At 46.2% G+C, this 20,948-nt stretch overlaps 1 protein-coding gene across 3 annotated transcripts in view; it reads right to left on the reverse strand.

Moving 5' to 3' along the window:
- Window positions 1-245: 245 nt before the first annotated feature.
- Window positions 246-20,948, reverse strand: part of 1700012B07Rkl (RIKEN cDNA 1700012B07 gene like) — a 33,304-nt gene continuing 12,601 nt past the window's right edge. Inside the window, exons 1-4 of one of the 3 annotated variants that reach the window (XM_039085654.2) lie at window positions 11,469-11,570; window positions 6,664-6,800; window positions 2,852-3,025; window positions 246-483 (exon numbers count right to left, since the gene is read on the reverse strand). In XM_039085654.2, the coding sequence (XP_038941582.1) occupies window positions 253-483; window positions 2,852-3,025; window positions 6,664-6,744 (486 nt within the window). In that variant the 5' untranslated portion in view covers window positions 6,745-6,800; window positions 11,469-11,570 and the 3' untranslated portion in view covers window positions 246-252. Of the gene's footprint in view, window positions 484-2,851; window positions 3,026-6,663; window positions 6,801-11,468; window positions 11,571-20,948 lie in introns of those variants that run through there. The other 2 variants (XM_063268764.1, NM_001134497.1) reach the window with 2 other exon arrangements.

The raw sequence follows: 20,948 nt of genomic DNA on the forward strand, positions 1-20,948 counted from the left end.
GGCAGCCTGATTCCCCTAATGTTTCAGGCTTCTGAGGAAAGCGTCATTGAGGATTTGGGTCCGGCTTTGCCTCTTACACATCCTAATGGTCAGTCTGTGCCAGAGCATCCACACGGGGCGTGATATAGTCATTTCTTAAGAGTGTATAAACACGGTCATAGGTGAAGCTGGGTCAACAGTCTCAGATGCCCGGGCGCTCTCTGTTTTCATGTCAAATCTCGCAGAGAGGGAAAACAGTACGGTTCTGCAACCTTATTTCATGTCGTTATATTTCGTTGCTTTGACTATCGGGGGGAATAAAGGCTTTTTAATGTGGCTCACTGGCTTGTCTTTTTCACGATGGCTATCATCCTTTCCTGAGGCCAGCTCTTTTGGAGACAGGGGTAAATCCTGGAGATTCATGTCACTGAGGGATGAAGTATTTATTCTCCGCATGTGAGAACTCATGGGCAAGTCTCTGGGTAGCACCAACCTTCGCATCTCCTGTGAAGTAGAGAAGAATTGTGGTGAGAGGGAGCGTGGGGAGTTGAGAGAGCCTGTCGGTATCTCCAAAGGGAGCTGTTAATGGGAGTGCCTTGCTACACCTTCCCAGGTTCAAATCCTGGCTTCGCTGTGGAATGCTAACAGTTGCAGATAAGCAATCTGTTTTTCTAGCTATATGTCCTATGGGGAGAGTGAGGGTGCTGCTCATTTGGCCAAGTGTGTGAGAACTAAGTGTCCGCACAGTCTTCAGTGCTGAACCTGTGTGGTAGCTTAAATGAGAAATGGCCCCCATAGGCTTATGTATTTAAACTTTCAGCCCCCCCCCCCAGTGATGCTGTTTGGAGAGGTGGAACTTTTAGGATGTGGAGCCTTGCTGGAGGAAGTACTGAGGGGGGTGGGTTTTGAGAGTTTTTGGCCTCACTCCACTTCCTGTTCTCTCCTGCTTCCTGTGTGTAGAAAACATCACCAGCTAGTTTCCTGTTGCCATTATGCTGTAGCACCCTCCCCACTGCCATCATGGACTCTATCCCTCTAAAGATATAAGCGCGAATAAACTCTTCCTTTCGTTGTTTCTTGATAAAGAATGTTTTGTCACGGTAACAGAACCACAACATGACATGAGTTAATAACTTAACGCACGGGCACTGTTCCTTCTAGCACATGGGAGACAGTCTCTTCCCTTAGAGAAGGTATCCATTTGTAGGGGCTTGTTCTGTAACAAGACCGCATGCCAATGTGGATGACTCTTAGCTCCTTCTGAGTAATCAGTTTATGTCTCTTCTCATTCACCATTTATCATGACTGTATGACTTTGGTTCATGGCAGTGTGCTCCTGTAAGAACAGAAGCTCCTTGGGGGGTTTGGACTTCCATTCTTGGGTTTGGGCCTGGACACAAGCAGAGTGTCTGAAGAATATTGGTCAGCGGACAGAAGAGGAAATCTGGCTAGTTTCTACAAAGATTAGAGAGTGGTAATTTTTAAATTCAGCTTCACATGGGCTGTGTGGTTAGTACGACAAACCATCTAATTTGCTCTGGTCCAAAGGAGCTGAGATATTTGGTTTTAGAACAAGGACCTCAGAGTCTTCGGAGACTCAAGACTTCACGTGTTAAAAGTTGGAAACTGCAGGGACAAATGTGAAAGTCAGTCTTGGAAAACTAAGGATGAGTTGGCGACTTCATCTATAGAGTTTTCAGACAGGCAGATGTGACAGCTGGGATCCAACCCCAAGCTTCTCATCTAGTTGCTCTGAGAAAGGTTTAGGCATTATTAGTATATCTAATTTCCGATTTCAGATAAACATCAGTACAGATGTGCAACAGCAGCCTCCAGCACCCACTGGAGGGCTGTGTCTAGTTGCAGTTGACATCCTATCTCTTCCATGTTCAGGGTTCTATTTGTTTAACCCTGTTAGCTATCCTTCTAATGGGTACCCGTTAGATACCCATTGTACCTTCCAAGATGTATAATTTTCTGTGTGCGCCATGGCAGGGGCAAATTTGGGATGTGCTGACTCATCAATAAGGATCAAAGGCAATATGCAGAATCACTGTGTGTGTGTGTGTGTGTGTGTGTGTGTGTGTGTGTGTGTGTGTGTGTGTCTGTGTCTGTGTGCACGCGCGCACCCATGGGTACATAGAAGCCGGAAGAGGGTGGTATATGTTCTGATCTATCATTCCTTGCCTTATTCTCTCGAGACACGGTGGTCTCTCACTGAACCCATAACTAGACTGACATCCACAAAATCCTAGGGATCCTGCAGTTTCTGCCCTTGCCACCCCCATAGCACTATGATTGCAGGGATGAACAGGGCCATACTCAGCTTTTTATGTAGACGCCTGGGGACTTGAACTCAGGCCCTTATGCTTGCACATTCCGTTGAGTCATCACCACAGCCCCCAGAATCTATATTTTTAATCAGTCTTTCCAAGTAGACACACTCAAATTTTCAGACCATAGGAATGTATACCAACTGCCTCTCCTTCCCAGTAGAGCTCTTCCCTTGAAATGACCTCATCTCTGAACACCAAAGCTGTAGCTGTTGCCTTCTAAGCATCCCCTGAACTCCTCCGACAGGTCATTGTCCCATATGACATGAGAGACTACTTATAGTGGCAGATGGGAGGATGAATGTCAGATCTTCTGTGAGCTGGTGGTGAACAAAAGTGGCAGACGTATATGTTCTCTGTAGATGATGAGTCTGGAGAATAGATGCTTGCCATTCGAAGATACCGAGTTACGGAGTTTAGTTTTTAACCCTATTTTGTTACTCGGCACTATTGGGTCCCAAACTGACTAATACACTTCGGAAAAGGATGAAGAACTGAGTTTGGCCCTGGTGCCCCCAAGGACTGTATCTGACACTTACTGTGGTGGCCAGAGCCTGGAAAGGCGAGAAGACCTGCCCGAACTGATAGCACTTGTGCATGTTGATGTCACCAAATCGGCTACGGCGTTCCTTCCACCCTGCCAGCCTCTTCTCTGTCTTCATGTCCATAAGGTGCCGGAAAGGGCCCTGCTGGGGCAGACGGACCATACGTGCCTGCAAAGGACCAGTTAGCATGGGTGCATTGTAAGACAAGCCGTACTCTGCAGCAGGCAGATCTTGCTCATGCCTCTCGTCAATGAGATGGACTTTCATTGGCTTTTGCCTTCTGCTATCTTGAGAGACAGAGGAAGGAGCCATGCCACTTGCTAATGGGAGTTGTGATGGTGTGTATGTGCTTGGGCCAGGGAAGGGCACTATTAGAATGTGTGGTCCTGTTGGAGTAGGTGTGTCACTGTGGGTGTGGGCTTTAAGGCCCTCATCCTAGCTGCCTGGAAGCCAGTCTTCTTCCAGCAGCCTTCAGATGAAGATGTAGAATTCTCAGCTCCTCCTGCACCATGCCTGCCTGGATGCTGCCAGGCTCCCGCCTTGATGATACTTGACTGAAACTTTGAATCCGTAAGCCAGCCCCAATAAAATTACTGTCCTCATAAGACTTGCTTTGGTCATGGTGTCTGATCACAGCAGTGAAACCCTAAGACAGGAGTCTAGCACCATGCACTGAGAGTCAGAGCACAGGCTGAGTTTCAGCTGAAATAGTGCGGATTCACTATGGGACCTTGACCTTTTCACTCAGCTCCATGGGGACTGTTGGCCAAGGTTATTTATGCCCTTTGCTGTGGCATAATTTAGATGAAGAGCAACACATTGGGCTCAGTCAGTAAAATGTCTGCTCTGACTCTGGATCCCGGCACTCATGTGAGAAGCTGATGATAGCATTGCACACACACACACACACACACACACACACACACACACACACACACACACACGTAATCCTGGTGCTACATTACCATGGCAACAAATCCCGGGCCTATCCATGAGGCATTTTCTGGGTTAGATGAAGCGAAGTAAGAACACCTACCATAGATGTGGGTGACACCGTCCTGTAGATTGGGGTCCTGGACTGAACAGAAGGCAATGTATCACAGAAGCACCATCGCTTCCTGCTCTTGCCATAAGGATCTCCCACCCATGGTCAACCATCCCTTTAAACCATGAACCAAAATAAACCCTCCCCTGTGCAAGTCGCTTGTGTCCAGCATTTTCTCGCAGCAATTAGAAAAATAAGTAGTACGCTTTGTCACCGTGGTTTTTCTTGTTTCCGACCATATGACCCTCAGGTTGTTTCTCTCTTCTTACCTTGCCCCTTCAGACTGTCAACAGGTCCCAAATCCTTCCTGGACAATGCAAGTCGTTTTATACAAGGAGCTCCACCTCACGATCTGCTCATGTGTGCCCAGCGGGAGAGCATCTTAGACTCCTCACTGGTAGACTTTTTCCAGGAATGCTTGGTTCCCTTCTTAGTGGAGGAGACCTGGAAATTAACATCTCTCTCCACAGCCTGATCCTTGTTTGTTTCCACAGAGCCAGGAATATGGCCAGTAACTGCGATTGGTGGCCGATGGCTTTGGGTTGCGGACAACTGAGCTTTTTCCCCTCCCCCATTCTAACTAGGCATCACCACAGGAACTTCAGTGAGGAAGTTAAACCACATCCTGTCTCCCACATATCAGAAAATAAGACCAGGTTTTGTTTCTTCTACCACTGACTAAAAGGACAGCAGAAAGGGAGTGACCAATCGGATCTCAGGGATCAAACTTTTCCCTTCCCAGATGAAAGAACTGACTCAGAAGGGTGGAAGGAGGGGCTTTTCTAGGTCCTGTCACCTTCTCTGCCCTCAGTTTTGAACATGTGGTTGTAGTTTCAGGGTAGCTGCTCTTTCAAAGGAAGGCCATTTCAGGGTTTACCAGGACGATCTGTGGCTTGCTGGCGACAGACCTCAGATGGACCAAGACCAACCTCATCAGATCTGACCGGAGCTGACCTCCCATAAAGCTCTCTCTGCAGTGAAAAACGAGTGGTCTTTCCATCTCCCTCCATGTCCACCTCTGCTGTTTCTCCCCCTTTGTTGTGTTGACTTTCTTTAGAAGACTCAGCATCACCACCATCATCCTCATCACCAGTATCATCATCCTCCTCCTCCACCGTCATTCACCATCATCGTATTTTTAGTATAGGTCCTAAGTTTATGTCTTTTCTGCTTGCATCCCAGCCATCCTCAGCTTCCATTGTTCTCTGGCCTTCTCCCTTACTCAAATTCATCTTCTAAGACCCTGACTTTGGCTTCCAATAACTTATCACCTCCACTGGGGACCGTTCTAAATTTTTAACCAAGCTAGCTTTCCTCAGTACTCCCACAGTGTCTTAGGGTGTTATTGCTGTGAACAGATACCGTGACCAAAGCAACTCCTAATTAATTAATTAATTAAGGACAATATTTAATTGGGGCTGGCTTACAGGCTCAGAGGTTCAGTCCATTATCATCAAGGCAATAGCATGATAGCATCCAGGCAGGCATGGTGCAGGAGGAGCTGAGACTTCTACATCTTCATCTGAAGGCTGCTAGCAGAACACTGGCTTCCAGACAGCTAGGACTAGGATATTAAAGCCCACGCCCAGAGGGACACACCCACTCTAACATGGCCATACCTTCTCCAACATGGCCACACCTCCAAATAGTGCCACTCCCTGGGCCAAGCATATACAAACCACCACACATAGCATTCTCTCAAAGGCTCTCTCTCCCTATGCAACTTACTGCTCATGTCTCTATTTGAACCTTGTTACAGGGTATCTGACCATGCTGTGAACCCTGAGATTGTATACTGGAAAAACCTGTTTCTAGTTGTGGCATGGCTTCACCGTAGCACACACCTTTAATTCAGGAGCTTTCTGTTTATTGTAAACAAGATTAAATAAAGTCAACCATAAATCAAGAGGCGGAGCAAGCAACCAGTTGACAGGAAGTGAACATAGGAAAAATCCATAGAGTAAGAGGAAGTCATGGGGACAGATAAGAGAGACGCACAGGAAGTAGAAAGGAGAGACATTCAGTTTGAAGGATTTTTAAGACAGTGTGGAGAAGGAACTTTGTCCTTCTAGGACTTTGGTTGAGGAGGAAGGTCAGCTGGGTGCGTTCTCTGCCTCTCTGAGCTAGCAGGCTTTCCCCTAGCATCTGGCTCCTGAGTCTTCACGTGGTAAAATCAAAAGACTGGGATTTTGTTTTAAAACTAACAGAGCCTGCCCCAATTAGATATCCTCCACTTGCATGGCTTGCAGACCATCTAGGAAATTTCCCCACAGAAATCTGTCACCCATGTGAACAGCTGGATTTGGATTTTCTGGATTTTTAAAGTGTCTGTAATAGGAATAAAAATTCAAAATTTCAAAAAAAGTGTTGGAGGAACACGTTTCCCACAAAGTGAAAGGAACCTATTACCTGTGGGGAAGACGGTGGTTTAGCCCGTCAATGGTGGGAAAGAAAAAAGGGTTTTTGGAGCGTCAAGAGGTAAAGACCATCTTCTGTGGTCTACACATGCGCAGTAGACATTCGGGGCGTGGAGGTAGAACAGAGGCATCCCGGGGTGCGAAGTGCGTCTAGGAACCTCGGAGAACTGCGCACACTGGAGAGCGTCTTCTTTTGGTCACTCCCCGACTGAGGCTTACAGTGTATTTTCACACTTCTCTTTCTAATCTTAAACAATGGCAGGCGGGTGACAGGGTCCGGGTGGGAATCCTGTCCCTCTGATCCTCCACCCATCCAGTCACGGCTCGTCATGCTCTCAACTCACCCGTTTGTGGGGACTTATCTTCTCAGTCTGTAGCGGGTAAGGAGAAGAAAGAGGGCTCGGGTCGTATTTTCGGAAGCTCATTGTTGTCAGAGGGGACAATTCGCAACCTTGTTCTGCAGCTTTGGTGTCACTCGCTCCTAAGGGGATTAGAGAGAGAGATTCATAGGACTCAGAGGGGTTGGCAACCTCCAATCTGTTTCCAAGGAGCAGGAAGAGAGAGGATGTATTCCAGGATTCCCCGATGTGATGCTTGCTTCTTTGCTATAATGAACGGGGTTACTTTTTCGGTGTCTGACTGCAAGGCACAGCAGGAGAACACAATACACTCTCCACCAAGAGCCGAGAATGGAAGCCATGGGGGTGATGCGTGGGGGCTGATCTGACTAACTGAAATCACTTGGCACTATGGTGAGTGAGGGATTTTCTTGATCAGATGGTTTCAAACAGGAAGATTGACCCTAAATGTGGATGACACCCTCTGGACATCTACCAGATGGACGCAGTAGAAGAAAACTCTTTTCTCTCTGCTTGTTCACACTCTCACTGGCGAGTTCATCCAGCTGGCTCTGGGGACATTCCTTCACCGATATTAGAACCGATTTCTTTAGGATTCTGATGTAAGACCAGAAGCCCTAGAGGGCTTCTGAGCCCTTTTGAGAACTGCTGAGACACTCTTCCTCATGAACTGAACAGCCACTGTAGACTTGACATCTCTACTGTGAGGTAGCCATTATTGGACTAAAAGGACCACATCCTTTAGCCAAGCTATTAAGCTTCCTTTTAATATTTGTATTTTCCTTCCAGAGAATGAAATAAAATACAACTAAATAAAATAGAGAACTGGCTAATAAAAGTGCTGTGAAATTCCTACGTGTTGCTCAGAGATGCCTTGTGGAAGCTGTGAGAACGTGTGTTATCGGGAATTTGCTCTGCTGCAGCTCTGTGAGTCGAGTGGATCCTCACTGTGGGGATTTAACTGAGTGGAGAAATATCATTAGGGCTCCTGCCTGGTTGTTTAATCGGGTCAATTAAGGAGTCCATTGTGCAAACCCTCCATTTCGCTGCGCGGATCAAGAGTTCTCCTCCCTTAACAGAGGCTGATACACTTTCTCCTCAAAGGCCAGATGCTAAATACTTTAGGATTTGTAGACTGCATGTGTTTTCAGATATAAAGCATGCTATTGGAGCACATAAATAGCTTTGGTTGGGCCTTGGGAGATGGCTCTGTCAGGAAAGGGCTCGCTGTGCAATCGTGACACAAGTTTGATCCCCAGGACTTGTACTGCACGCTGCTGTGCCTGCTTTTTATTTTCACGAGTGCTTGGAATCCATACTCAAGTCCTCATGTTGGTGAAGCAAACACCTTACGTACTGAGCCATCTCTCTAGCCTCAAGGCTCCTTTATATAAAATGTAATAAAGGGCGCTAATTCCTAGAGTAAATGATTCCATTGTTACACTCCTTAATTGCCCCTTCTCATGCTGGCCAGCTTTCGGGGATCCGTGAGAATTTCCTAGGTGTGCTCTACCTCCCAAGGATGTGGGAGGGGGTTAGTCATCCTCCCACGCACGACCACCAATGGGTAACAAGGCTGTGGCATGCCCTAGGCTTTCTCTGGAGGTTTCCTCTGTTGAGGCCACCACTGCTGCTCTTTAGATACAGCTGCTGTTGTAGAGAGCCAGGGCTGCTGTGTGCTGTGTGCTTCTTCAATCCCTCCTTCAGGCTGAGTGGAAGCCTTGCATTTCTCAAAGGATTAAAAACAGAGAAAGAAGTAAGGAAAACTGCCAAACCCATCCCACGAAGCCACACTCACCCTGGTACCTAGAACCACACAAAGACCCAAAAGAGAAAGAGAATTTCAGACCAATTTTCCTTATAAAAATTGATGCAAAAAAAAACTCAATGAAATATTCACAAACTGAATGCAAGAACACATCAACGACATCATCCACTGTGATCAAGTAGGGTCCATTCCAGGAATGCCAGGATGGTTCAATGTATGAAAACCCACCAATGTAATCCATCATATGAAGAAACTGAAAGGAAAAAAAACGCACAGGATCATCCCCTTAGACGCTGAGAAAGCCTTTTACAAAATACAACACCCCTTCGTGTTAAGTCTTAGAGAGATCAGGGATACAAAACACATACCTAAACATAGTAAAGGCAATCAATATACAGCAAGCCGAGAGCCAACATCAAGATAAATGGAGAGAAACTTAAAGCGACTCCACTAAAGTAAGGGTCAAGACAAGGCACTCCCTTCCTTTCTTTTCAATGTAGTACTTGAACCGCTACCTGGAGCAATAAGACAACTGAAGGAGATCAAGGGGATACAAATTGGATATGAAGGCATTATAGTCTTGCTACTTTTGGATGATAATATACAAAAGCAATCTCAAAAATTCTATCAGAGAACTCCCACAGTTAAAAAATAACGCCGGCAAAGTGACTGGATACAAAATTAACTCAAAGAAATCAGTAGCACTCCTTTATACAAACGATAAACCAGGCGAGAAAGAAGTTAGGGAAACAACACCTTTCACAATAGCCAGAAATAACGTAGAAATATATTGGTGTAACTCTAAGTAAGCAACTGAAAGACCTGAATGACAAGGACTTCAGGTCTCTGGACAAAGGAACTGAAGAAGGTATCAGAAGGTAGAAAGCTATTCCATACTCTTAGGTCAGTGAAAATGGCCTTCTTGCCCAAAGCAATCTACAGATTCAACGAAATTCCCATCAAAATTTCAACACAATTCTTTGTAGAGATAGAACATTCTCACCTTCACATGAAAATAAACAAGAAACCCACACACCTGTGGTCACCTGATTTTTGACGAAGATACCAAAACCATACAACGCAAAAGGGAGCGCATCTTCAACAAATTGTGTTGGTCTAATTGGATGTCCGCATGTAGAAGAATACAAATAGATCCATATTTATCACCCTGCACAAAACTCAAGTCCAAGTGGATCAAAGACCTCAACAGAAAACCAGATCCACTAAAGCTAAGAACAGAAAGTGGAAATAACCGTGAACTCGTTGCTATAGGAGACAACTTCCTAAAGTGAACACCCGTAGCTCAGGCATTGAGATCGATTAATAAGTGGGACCCCCTGAATTAATTAATAAATGGGACCTCACGAAACTAGAAAACTTCTGTAAGGCAAAGGACACTGTCAAATAGGATAAAATGACAGCCTACAGGATAAGAAAAAGATCTTCACCAACCCTACACTGACAGGGGGTTAATACCTAAAACATATAAAGAACTCAAGAAATTAGACACAAAACACCCAAATAATCCAATTTAAAAATGAGGTGCAGAGCCAAACAGAGAATTTGAGCTTGCATTCTGAGTGTGCCTGCACATGTATGTGTGCATGTGGAAGATCCTGGTCAGTCTTGGGTGTTGTTTCTCATGTACTGTCTACCTGTATTTTAGTGGCAGGATCTCCCATTGGCCTGGAACTTGCCTGTTAGGCTAGACTGGGCTATGGACTTCAAAGATCCATCTTTCTTCTGGTCCTAGTGTTGGGATTTCAGATGTGTGCTGCCGCTTATTACATGGGTGCTGGGGATGGAACCCAGGGTCTCATGCTTGTACAGTGCACACGTACTTCACGGACAGAAATCTCTCCAGCTCTGAGCATTTTCATTGGCATGAATAAGGTGATAGTTGGGGTACCACGGTTTAATGGGGTGTCTGGAATTTAATGGAGGCTCAATAAATGTGTGGGAATAAGTTCATGGGACGAGGACTATGAAGACGCTCGTCTGTGCCGAAACTCCTTTTCTTCCCAGATGCTCTGCCTCTTGGGATTCCTGTCAGGAATCGGCAGCAGCGTCCGATATGCGGAAGGGATTTCCCCTTTATACCCCAGGCACCAGAGCACGCATGGCTTTCAACCTCAAATGTATTCCACTATCCCTAGCATTTCTTAAGAGGAATCAAGTCTCTTGGGGCTTTGCTGAAGCCCCCTTAGCCATTAACTGTCTGGCTTTGCAATTGGTATTGCTGGGCTCAGGGACTATTCATCCAGCAGGGCGCGCGGGGACAGCCCCTCCCAGGCTGGGATGAAGGAGACGCTGGGGTGAGAGAAGGCACGGGGAAGAGAGGGAGTGGGAGACTCCAGGTTGTTCTTTTATTTGGGGGGGGGGGGGTTAGATAACCAGGGCATTTGGGTAATTTTAAAATTCCTTCTTTAGTAATGGTTTTTAGGGGTCAGGGGAAGGGAAGGAGGAGAAGGTGCAGGGAGGCATTCTCTGGAAGTGATTAAACCCAGAGATAAAATAAACTCATAGAAAACTGGAAATTTTTTTAAAAAAAAGATTTGTTTGTAACCTCAAGATTAATCCCATGCCCTGGATGCTGAAAATACTTCTCTTTGGGCCCAGAAAGGGCACCTTCCTACTTAACTCTGAGCCCTGTAAAGTAAAAATACTCTTCTGCTGAACTAGAATGTTTCCTCTTAAGGAAAGAACACGTACTTGGCAAACATTCTATCTCTGAGCTGCACTTCTTCATCTTGGTTATTTTATTTTGTTTTGTTTTGTTTTTATTTTTGTTTCCTTTGAGAAAGGGCCTCGCCACGTGCAGGCAACATCGAAATACATTAACTTACCTGCATAGGCCACCGTGCCTGGAGGCCTTAGGGCAACCCTGGGTGTCATCTCTGGCTCTCCAGCACCTTTGAGACAGGCTCTCTCATCTTCTTGAAGCTCACCAATTAGGCTGTTTGGTCAGAAAGCTTTCCAGACCCTCCCGTCTGCACCTCCCCGTGCTGGAAACCCAGGTTACCTTTACATCCAGCGTTTCTGCAGCTTTATGTGGGTTCTGGGGCATTGAACTCGGGTTTTCGTTCTCTCACGGCAAGCCCTGTATGGACGGAACCATCTCTGCAACCTTTTAGAGCTATTTTCAAAGGGATTTTCGTGTTTAGGGTAGGGGCACGGAACTTTCACTGGCTAGAGTAGCGGTTCTGGGTCTTGGTAGTGTTGGAGCCTCCCATGGGGGCTTTCAAACACTCCAGTGCGCAGGTGCGCCCATGCCCACCGAGTCTGAGTTGTGCTGAGTAATGCTTTGCTGTGGACAAACCTCTAGGTGATTTCTACCAGGGCAGCAGGGGCTCATCCAGTACCCTATTAGAATCTGGACTTGCTTGTGCAGACTCCGGCAGCCAAACAGATGCTCCTCTGTGCTGCGAGCTAGAAGCCAAACCATGGTTTTTTGTTTTTTTGGTTTTTTTTTTTGGTTTGTTTGTTTGTTTGTTTTTTGAGGGTGGAAATGATAACCCTATGGATTATAGTGTTTGACTGGTTTAAGCTCATTTTGTTTCTGACAGTGGCTCCCATATGCTAAGAAAACACCTTTTTAAAAAAATGTGTGTGTATGTGTGTGTGTTTCAGTTGTATAAACGCTTTAATGCTTCTTGCCAACTTTTTGCATCAGAAGAAAGCTACTAATGCAAGAGAAACACTGTCATTTTTAAACGTTTTAATTTGATTCTGTTATCGTAACTTTCACCGCCGTCTGGTGAAACCCAAGCCAGCCCCTCAGACTCTCTGTGTAACCAAGGTCGGCTTGACCATCTGACCCTCTTTCATCTGCCCCCCGAATGCTGGGTGACATACATACACTGACAAGCCTGGCTTGCAAGGTTTCTTTTAAAACAAGTTTTGCATTAGTATTGTTTGAATTCCGCAGCTCGTAGATGGGTTCTGCCCTGTGGCTTGAGTACTCAGAAGGATTGTAGGAGGCAGAACTGAGTCTTCATTGTGTAGAGCATGGCAGGTAGAATTCTAAGGTGCCTAGGATTCTAACACCCTATGATGCATGTCCTAGACATCCATGTCCTTGGATGTGACCTGGGCTGGTGAATGTGACGATCCAACATTCCGATGACTATGACACGGCATGGAAAAGATAAAGGGATTTAGTAGTTGAAGACCCTTAGAAGGTGACTTGCGAAGGGGTCAAGGAGAAGCTTATGGGTTGGAGAGATGGCTCAGTGGCTAAGAGACCTGTTGCTTTTCAGGAGTCACCAGTCTGTTCACTAGAACCCACATAGTAGCTAAGAACCATCTAGAACTCCAGTTCCAGAAGATCCGATGCCCTTTTGTGGTCTCAATGGGAACTACACACATAGGGTAACACATACCTACATACAAGCAAACCTCTCATACCCCCAAAATAAAGACAAACAAAGAGTGTATCTTGGCGGGCCCGACCTAATTCTCTGAGTCTCTTAGAAATGATCTTGGACTGCCCCACCTGGGGATCTATCCCATATGTAGCCACCAAACCCAGTCGCTATTGCTGATGCCAAGAAGTGCTTGCTGACAGGAGTCATATATGGGTGTCTCCTGAGAGGCTCTGCTAGATCTCTACTGATACAGATGAGGATGCTTACAGCTAACCATCAGACTGAACGAGGGGACCCCAGTGGAGGAGTTAGAGAAAAGACTGAAGGAGCTGAAGGGGCTTGCAACACCATAGGAAGAACAACAATATCAACCAACCAGATCCCATAGAGCTCCAAGGGACTAAACCACCAACCAATGGGTACACATGGAGCGACCCATGGCTCCAGCTGCATGTGTAGCAGAGGATGGCATTGTCCAGCATCAATAGGAGGCAAAGCCTTTTGTCCTGTGAAGGCTTGTTTTCCCAGTGTAGGGGAATGCCAGGGCATTGAGTTGGGAGTGGGAGCATCCTCATAGAAGCAGAGGAAAGGGGAGGGGTATAGGAGAGGAGGGAAAGGGGATAATATTTGAAATGTAAATACATAAAATATTCAAGAAAAAAAGGAATGATCTTGGGTTCAAAGCCTTCAAGAGACAAGCCACTGTGAGTTCTAGGTCTACACACACACACACACACACACACACACACACACACACACACACACACAAATGGATCTTGCCAAGAACCCGAAGCCACAAGGGGATGCCAAGGATAGGAGTCAGCTAAGCTTTGCCCAGTTTCCTGACTCATAAAAACAAGACATAATTAGTAGATGTTTGTTTTAATCCACCAGATGTGTGGTCATTAGCTCTGTGGCAAGAGGACTCTGGTATACAGTGGTAGAGAGATAATAACAGAGAGAGGCTAAGGGACTTGGCCAGGGACTGGAGGCTGATGGAGCTGGGAGTCCAGCCTCTTCATTTGCCACAGGGTGCTAGCAACCACCATCCCACCATCAGTTTATAGAAAGAGGCTCACTGGCAATGACCCGCTTATGTTCTGGAAAATAAGAACCGGGTCAAATCAAGGCTGATTCTAATCTCTGCTGCTTTGTGAAAATCAGAAGAGCTGCTAGTACCACACAGAGTTCACACACATATCACACCACACACCACACCCCACACCACACACACACACACACACACACACACACACATACACACACACACAGACACATGCATGCACGCACAGTAGCAGAGTCAGGATTTGGTTACCACCAAGGCTCTGTTTGTGGGATGCTGACTGTGCCAGAAGATGAAAGGCAGCATTTGTGAGTAGATGGATTTCAACAGCTGACTCTAAATGCTGCCTCCTGCAAGCCACTGGTGTCCACACAATGGAAGACTATGGGTCCTTGGAAGCTGAGAGGGGCTATTCTCTGCAGCTGTCTGTGCTGTGAACTTGGAAAAGTCTCTAGACTTTCATAATGGGATTTTTTTTTGTTTCCTTATGTCAGGGGTACTAATACTTGGTCAGCCCTGATCCTCACCATCAGTTTCCCATCATCCTTGATCTTAAGTCATGAAGTGAGGGCTTTACATGTAAACCCATTTCATTGCTTTGCAGCTGGGATGAACCTGTGTCCTAGTTCAGTCCTAGTAAGCAAGGGTAGTCTGGCGTGGGGAAGAGGATCATGGGAAACTATTATTTTCTAGTACATAGCTGGAATAAGCCTGTTTCATTTTCCAGGATCCACCTGTCTCTTTCCTACCTGGGATGTGTATGCATTATACCTTGGAGGTGAATAGCCATCTTGTGGATGTGAGACTAAGGAGGGTTAGAAAGCTGTGGAAAGCTTGAGTCTCTGATGGCAACATTGGTGACCTAGTATCCTTGTATACATTGTTCTGGATATCTTGTTAAATGTGTTTCCTTAGTAGGATATGACAGGTGGAATTCTAAAATGCCTAAGATTCTAATGCCATGTGGCACATGCCCTAGATGATCCAATGTTCCAATGACTATGGCACCACAGGGCAAAGATGAGGGTATTTTGTAGTTAAAAACCCTTATAAAGTTGACTCTAAAAGTGGTCAGTGGGGAGCTTAATCACTTTATGTTTCCTCTTTCTGTTTATGGTATGTTATTTTAAAAGAATTTTTAAAATGATAAAGAACAAATAAGTCATACACTATGATAGTTGAATGATCTCTCTCTAGAGGTGTTAATGGATGTAGACAAGAGGTGTAGAGGTAAAAAGAGACAAACACCTCTCTTTCTCGATACAGATGCTTGGGAAGTATCAATCCAATGTGGCATAAGTGTGGCCCAAATGGACTTTAACAGAGTAACAAGTCACTAAGCAGCCTAACAAATATGGTCTTGTCAGAGGCACAGCACACCGAAGACTGTGCTGCCTTCTGTCTTTGAACACTGATAAATCTAAAAATTATGAAGACTTTGGGAAGTACCAAGCCTATCTATGCAAAACTATGTCCTAAGTCAACAGAGAAGGGGGTTGGAACCAGGAGATGGGCCGTTCTCTCCCATTCTAGTCATAGCAGAGTCTCTCAATCTAACACCAGGGCTGGCTGTAGGAGGAAACAGAGCAAATGTGGTTCATGAGTGGAAGATGGTGAAGGGGTTGACGAAAGCAAAACTTCCCTGTCCTTTAGGGCCATGGTTATGAGAGGAGGAAACAACCATCTATACAAAGGGTAGATTCAATTGGGGATGGACATACGGTTGTTCTAGAATCTCATGTATCGTGGGACACACTCGTTGGTTCCAAAAGGCAGGTGGAACTAACGATGGTGACTTCTGAGAGGTGCGCTTGGATGTGGATTTAAGGGAAAACCTTCTATCAATATCTTCCACGAAACAATATAGTGGCGGTGCTCCTTGTCCCTGTGAAAGACCCGACAGAACTGGAGGGAGGAAGGACTTATTTTGTCTCACAGTTCCAAGTGTACGGTCCACCACAGCAGGGAAGGGATGGCAGAGTTCTGAGTTTCAGGAATGTGTAGCTGGCACTCCTCCAAACTCAGGGGACTGGGAGGCAGAGGGAAATTGGCGCATGACAAATTTCATTTTGTATCACCGAAGACCAGGTTCCTGAGATCAGAGGCAAACTACCCATCAGCACACAAGCAGGCTTGTGCAGGAGCATTCACTCCCCCTGAGTCTCGGGTCTATGAAGTGGAAACTTAAGGGTTCTTTGCAAAGTCATTTGGAGGGCGTTTTGCTGGGGCAAACAGGTGAATTTGAACAATTAGTTGAAGTGGACACAGGTGGGAAAGTCTAAGGCCGACTTGCGAAGGGACGTTTCACTGAAGCAGACACAGGGGAGAGGGTGTTCCGCTAAAGCAAGCACGTGAAGGGACACGTGAGGAAAGATTCTTCACTGACAACATGAATGCATTGACCTGCCTTATACTGTGTACTTGAGCTGCATTTGTTGGGACTCCCTTGAGAGAAACTCTCACCCAAAAACTTCTGGTGGTGTGCTGCAGTTCTTTACTGCTTCCTCTGACTTGGGATGATTGGATGCACATGCTAAGGTAAGACGCGTGCTGAGGCAAGACCCGTGAAGGACACACAATGTTTGGAGGGTATAAATAGGACTCCACGGAGTGACAGAGACAGAGCTCGGCTTGTTGGTACAGCCAGCTGTGCAATGCTTTTGGGTCTCGCCTTTTCACTGATCTTTGCGTCCCTGAGAGAGGCACAGCCGAGAACTTCTCCTGGTGCTCCTGGTGGTCCCTTCTACTGACTTAAGCCAAGGCTGAGGCCTGGTTGCCTCTGCTAGGTTGTGTCACGACTGCTGCTAACCTGACTCTACCAAACTGAACTGCGGGTGTATCTGTGAAGTGTTCGCAAATGGATCGAGCTGCTGCTGCCTGCTAACCTGTGAACTGAACTGCTGGTTTCCAGACCACACAGATGGGAGTTGCTCCAAAGAGCTTTCCTAAACAGGTCCACTACCCCAATATCCTTTCTCCCCTACTACCTGTAGCAGCTGGTAGTCGACAAGGGAGTTTAACTCGTTTAAGAACCATCACTAAAGATAAGGTTTGAATTAAAGTCATGGGCCTATCCACCGTCCTTTTTTCAGAGATCAGCTCCTTCCCAGAAAAACAGTCATGCTCTGCTAAACAACCCAGCCTCAGTGGGCATGTCCCACCAGGATGTGCGGTTATGTAATATTGGCCTGAAAGACGTGTTTTCTCTGAGTCTGGTTAAATTGGAGCAGGCCCTTTTGATCTGCAGTCTCCAAAGTTTTCCTTGATATCCACAAGCAGAAACAGATCCTAAGCAAGGTTTGTGGTTTCAGTTGCATCCGATAAACAGCTTGAGGATGAGGGAGGACTGGAAATGAACTCTTCAGTCTCTCATCTCTGCCATTTGTCTGCACATAGATTCCAAAACTTACTGTGGAGACCACACATTTGCAAGCAAACCCATTTCTTTTTCAAACATGCCTGACTCTGACTCTGACTCTGACTCTGACTGACTCTGACTCTGACTCTGACTCTGACTCTGACTCTGACTCTGACTCTGACTCTGACTCTGACTCTGACTCTGACTCTGTCTCTGTCTCTGTCTCTGTCTGTCTGTCTCACACACCCATACACACACATGGACACACTGCTCATGCACACACTAAGACTCCGTGTGAAATGCTAACATTTCTGTAGGTTCCCTTATCAGTCAGTGGAAGCCAATCTTGTTTCTGCAGCTCATTAGCTGTAAAACCAGCAAGGCCGCCCAGCTCCCGCTTCTCTTTCTCCACAGTAGGTCAGGCTTGGAAGATGAAGGGAAAGTAAGTTGACAGACATGGAAACCTGCCTGGCTCTGGCAAAAGCATCTGTTGGAAACTTGCTTTGTAGTTTCCTGAACGTTTAGGGTCAGAAGTGGGAGGACACCCTGAGATAGAAGAAAATTCGAGTCACTTTGATGTGGGAGGTAAGTAAGAAACACAGAGACTTGGAAGAAGTACGGTGAGTGGGTTCTGAACTCAGGCTCAAGGATAAACGTCCCCCAAACACTCCTTGCCCAGAGCTTGAGAGCTAACTGCCTGAGAAAATTTAGTTGGCCCAGATGGGACCACCTTTGGATGAAATGCTCAACGCCCCCACCTCCCAACAGAACCGTTCTCTGCAAACATAGGATGGCTTGGAGACTGGGTCATCATTATCTCCATGCCTTTGACCACTTTTTACAAAATCGGTTGCATCCTCGAGAATGTTTTCGGTTCTTGGAGCAGAGCCTGATGCACTGTGGGTGCTCAGCAAGTATTTGCTGAGGGAAAGACAGAATGTGGTTTCCATTTGAAGCTCTGTGTGGAGGTCTCGTCACTCAGTTGGCTGCATAAGTGATGCCTAGAGTAGAGGTAAGAAAGCTGGGGTTCCTTGGTCCTTAAACAGAACTGGAGAGAAAGATACACTGGGGAAGCTGGGAGAGAGCCAATATGGATGCATAGGGCAGTGAAAAAGCTGCAGGCTCCTGGGAGACTCTTAGAAGGTGACTGATGGGAGATGGGCACAACCTTTGATTCAAGCACCACCTTTAAAGTCCGATGCATTCTTGCTTCCTTGACTTTAAAGTCAAAGCTTTTATCCCAAGACAAAGGGTCTTTCAACTTTGCTGCAGGTCATCCCTTCTTTGCCTCCCCCACAGCTCTCCTTGAGGACTAGGAAGGCAGGCAGGCTTTGTGGGCGATCATTTGCTAAGCTCTTCCTTATCGGGGTCATGTGTTCCTCGCTCTCATGGACTGGAACGCCACTGCAACAAGGGTTTTTCTGAGGACCAAGACTGTACATTTCAATCAAGGATGTAGAGTCTGCATCAAGCGAAATCTGTTCTGGAGTCTGTGTGGCCGGGCCCCTGGAGGTCACTGGGAGAATTTGGCAAATGCATTTTGTCAATCTCCTCAGCACTAATGGCTCCGTGTTCATGACCAGGAAGCCCTTTGTCTTTCAGATTGTTAATGAGGTCACAGAAAGCTGTCTACCTCAACATCACCTCCTGGTTTGTCCCTCTGTCGTTGAAGCCCACTTAGCAGACCCATTACGCCTTAGCAAAGAGTTCAATTCCTTTAGCTAGAGAAAGACATGAAAATGTGAAGGCAGCTTGCCTCTCTTAAGCTCCCTCAGCTCAGACAGAGTGAATACCTCCAGGGTGGAAAGTCCTCCCTGGCCTTTGATGATAGAAGAATTCTGTGGGTAGATAACAGGTGAGGCTGAGAGCAAGGGGCAAAGAGGGGGAGAAAGGAGAGTCTTCCAGAAGAACTGGGGTGTAGCTCACTTGCTAGTTCAGTGGTTAGAGTGCTTGCCTAGGAAAGACTCAGGTTTGTTCTTCAACATCACCTTGATCTGGCGGTACACAGCTGTCACACCGCAAGTGGAAGCAGGAGGCTCTAGAGTTTGAGGACATCTGCTCTCACATAGTGAGTCAAAGGCTAGCCCATGATACATGAGACTGTGTCTACAAATATGTAAATGAATGAATAAACACATATAAACCACTATCTCACAAATAAATACATGTAGGAAATAAAACACTCCTCTATTTGAAAAAAAGAAAAGAATTGTCAAGAGTACGTGGAAGGAGGGGCTGTGATCGGACTCCGTTTCAACTCTATCGGTCACAGCATCGTTACCCTGGCTCTGAAGGCACCTGGCTGGCATAGGCAAGGTGTGTTGGCTGGCACTGGCACTGGGCAAGGTCTCTTGTTCACACTTGAAGAGGACTCTCATTGGCTGGTAGCTATTGTCTGTATGGGGATGTTTCCGAGACTCAGGGGTGAACCTTACTGGATTTGGAGGCTCCGCTCCGTCGGAGGAACCCAACTTTGTGTAAAAAACAAAGGGACAAAGAGTTGTGGGTCCCTTACCAAAGCCAAGTGTCCCCAAAGCTCGAGCTCTGCACACTTCAGTCAGATCCTCTTTCTGAGGGTTTAAGTAAGTAAAATCTTGACCAGCTGTGAACTCTGGGAACTATGTTAACAACCAGCCTGTCAAGACGTGCTCGTGGATAGAATGCTGGTTTAACATGAAAGTGAAGGCCCTCCCCATAAAAGCCTGGCATTGTTATTAGTATAGTCAAGAGGTAAGGAAGTGTCACCCCTATCGGCTGCCTTTTATAGTACTGAGAGGTGCTGTACACTCTACTGAGGAGACACGTAACCAGCAGTCTTACCAAACTATGCTCTCTGGCAGCTATAGTAATGGCCTGACAAGACATGCCCATTGGCGCAATAATGGTGTGAACATGGGAAGAACCAGCCACTTTCTGAGTGGATTTAAGTCCCATTCTATAAGATGAAACTCCTACCTGGGCACCATGATCAAGCCAAGAACCTGTGTGGTTGTGTAGGCAGGTAATGGGCCCTGATAGAGAACATACTACTATCGTTCTACTAAATGAACATAATATCAAACCAATTCCTAATGACATCTATAAAACACCCTCATTAAGTAAGTTTCCTTTTTGTCACCACAGAGACTCATAGCTGGTCACAGTTCACAGGATAAGAGCAATTGGGTTGCTCATCCCTAAATTGGACATCCGTATCACATCCCTCCACCCAAGGCTCAAGGATCGCCATGGAAGGGAGAACAGGAACGTTATAAGAGTGGTACAGGCTTGGGATGAATAGGTCGAAATAGTGTTTTCCAGACACAACAAGACAGTTTCACATCTGAACTCGCAGTGGTTGGGACAGCATGCACAAGATCTGTGCACACCCCAAACAGCCAAAAAAAAAAAAAATCTGCGTGGAATGGGGGTGGGATGGGTCTACAATCCCATCTCTAGCTATTGGAAATCCATGGCTGCTTGAGAGTTAGTTGCCTTTAAGGGTGTGGCCTCTGGTAGGTGGAGCATGCTTCAGTGGGTGACCACGCAGAACAGAGTATGTAACATTGAACAAACTGGACTCGATGTGTTAATTTTTAAAAAGAGGACTAAAGTCTGGGGTAGGTAGATCTGGGAAGAGTTATGGAGTCAGGATGAATATGGTGGAAACATATGAAATTCACAAAGAGTTAATAATATTTTAAATAAAATATATTTAAACAAATACCACCCTTT

The sequence above is a fragment of the Rattus norvegicus genome, chromosome 10, assembly GCF_036323735.1.
Source record: "Rattus norvegicus strain BN/NHsdMcwi chromosome 10, GRCr8, whole genome shotgun sequence".
Classification (NCBI taxonomy): domain Eukaryota; kingdom Metazoa; phylum Chordata; class Mammalia; order Rodentia; family Muridae; genus Rattus; species Rattus norvegicus.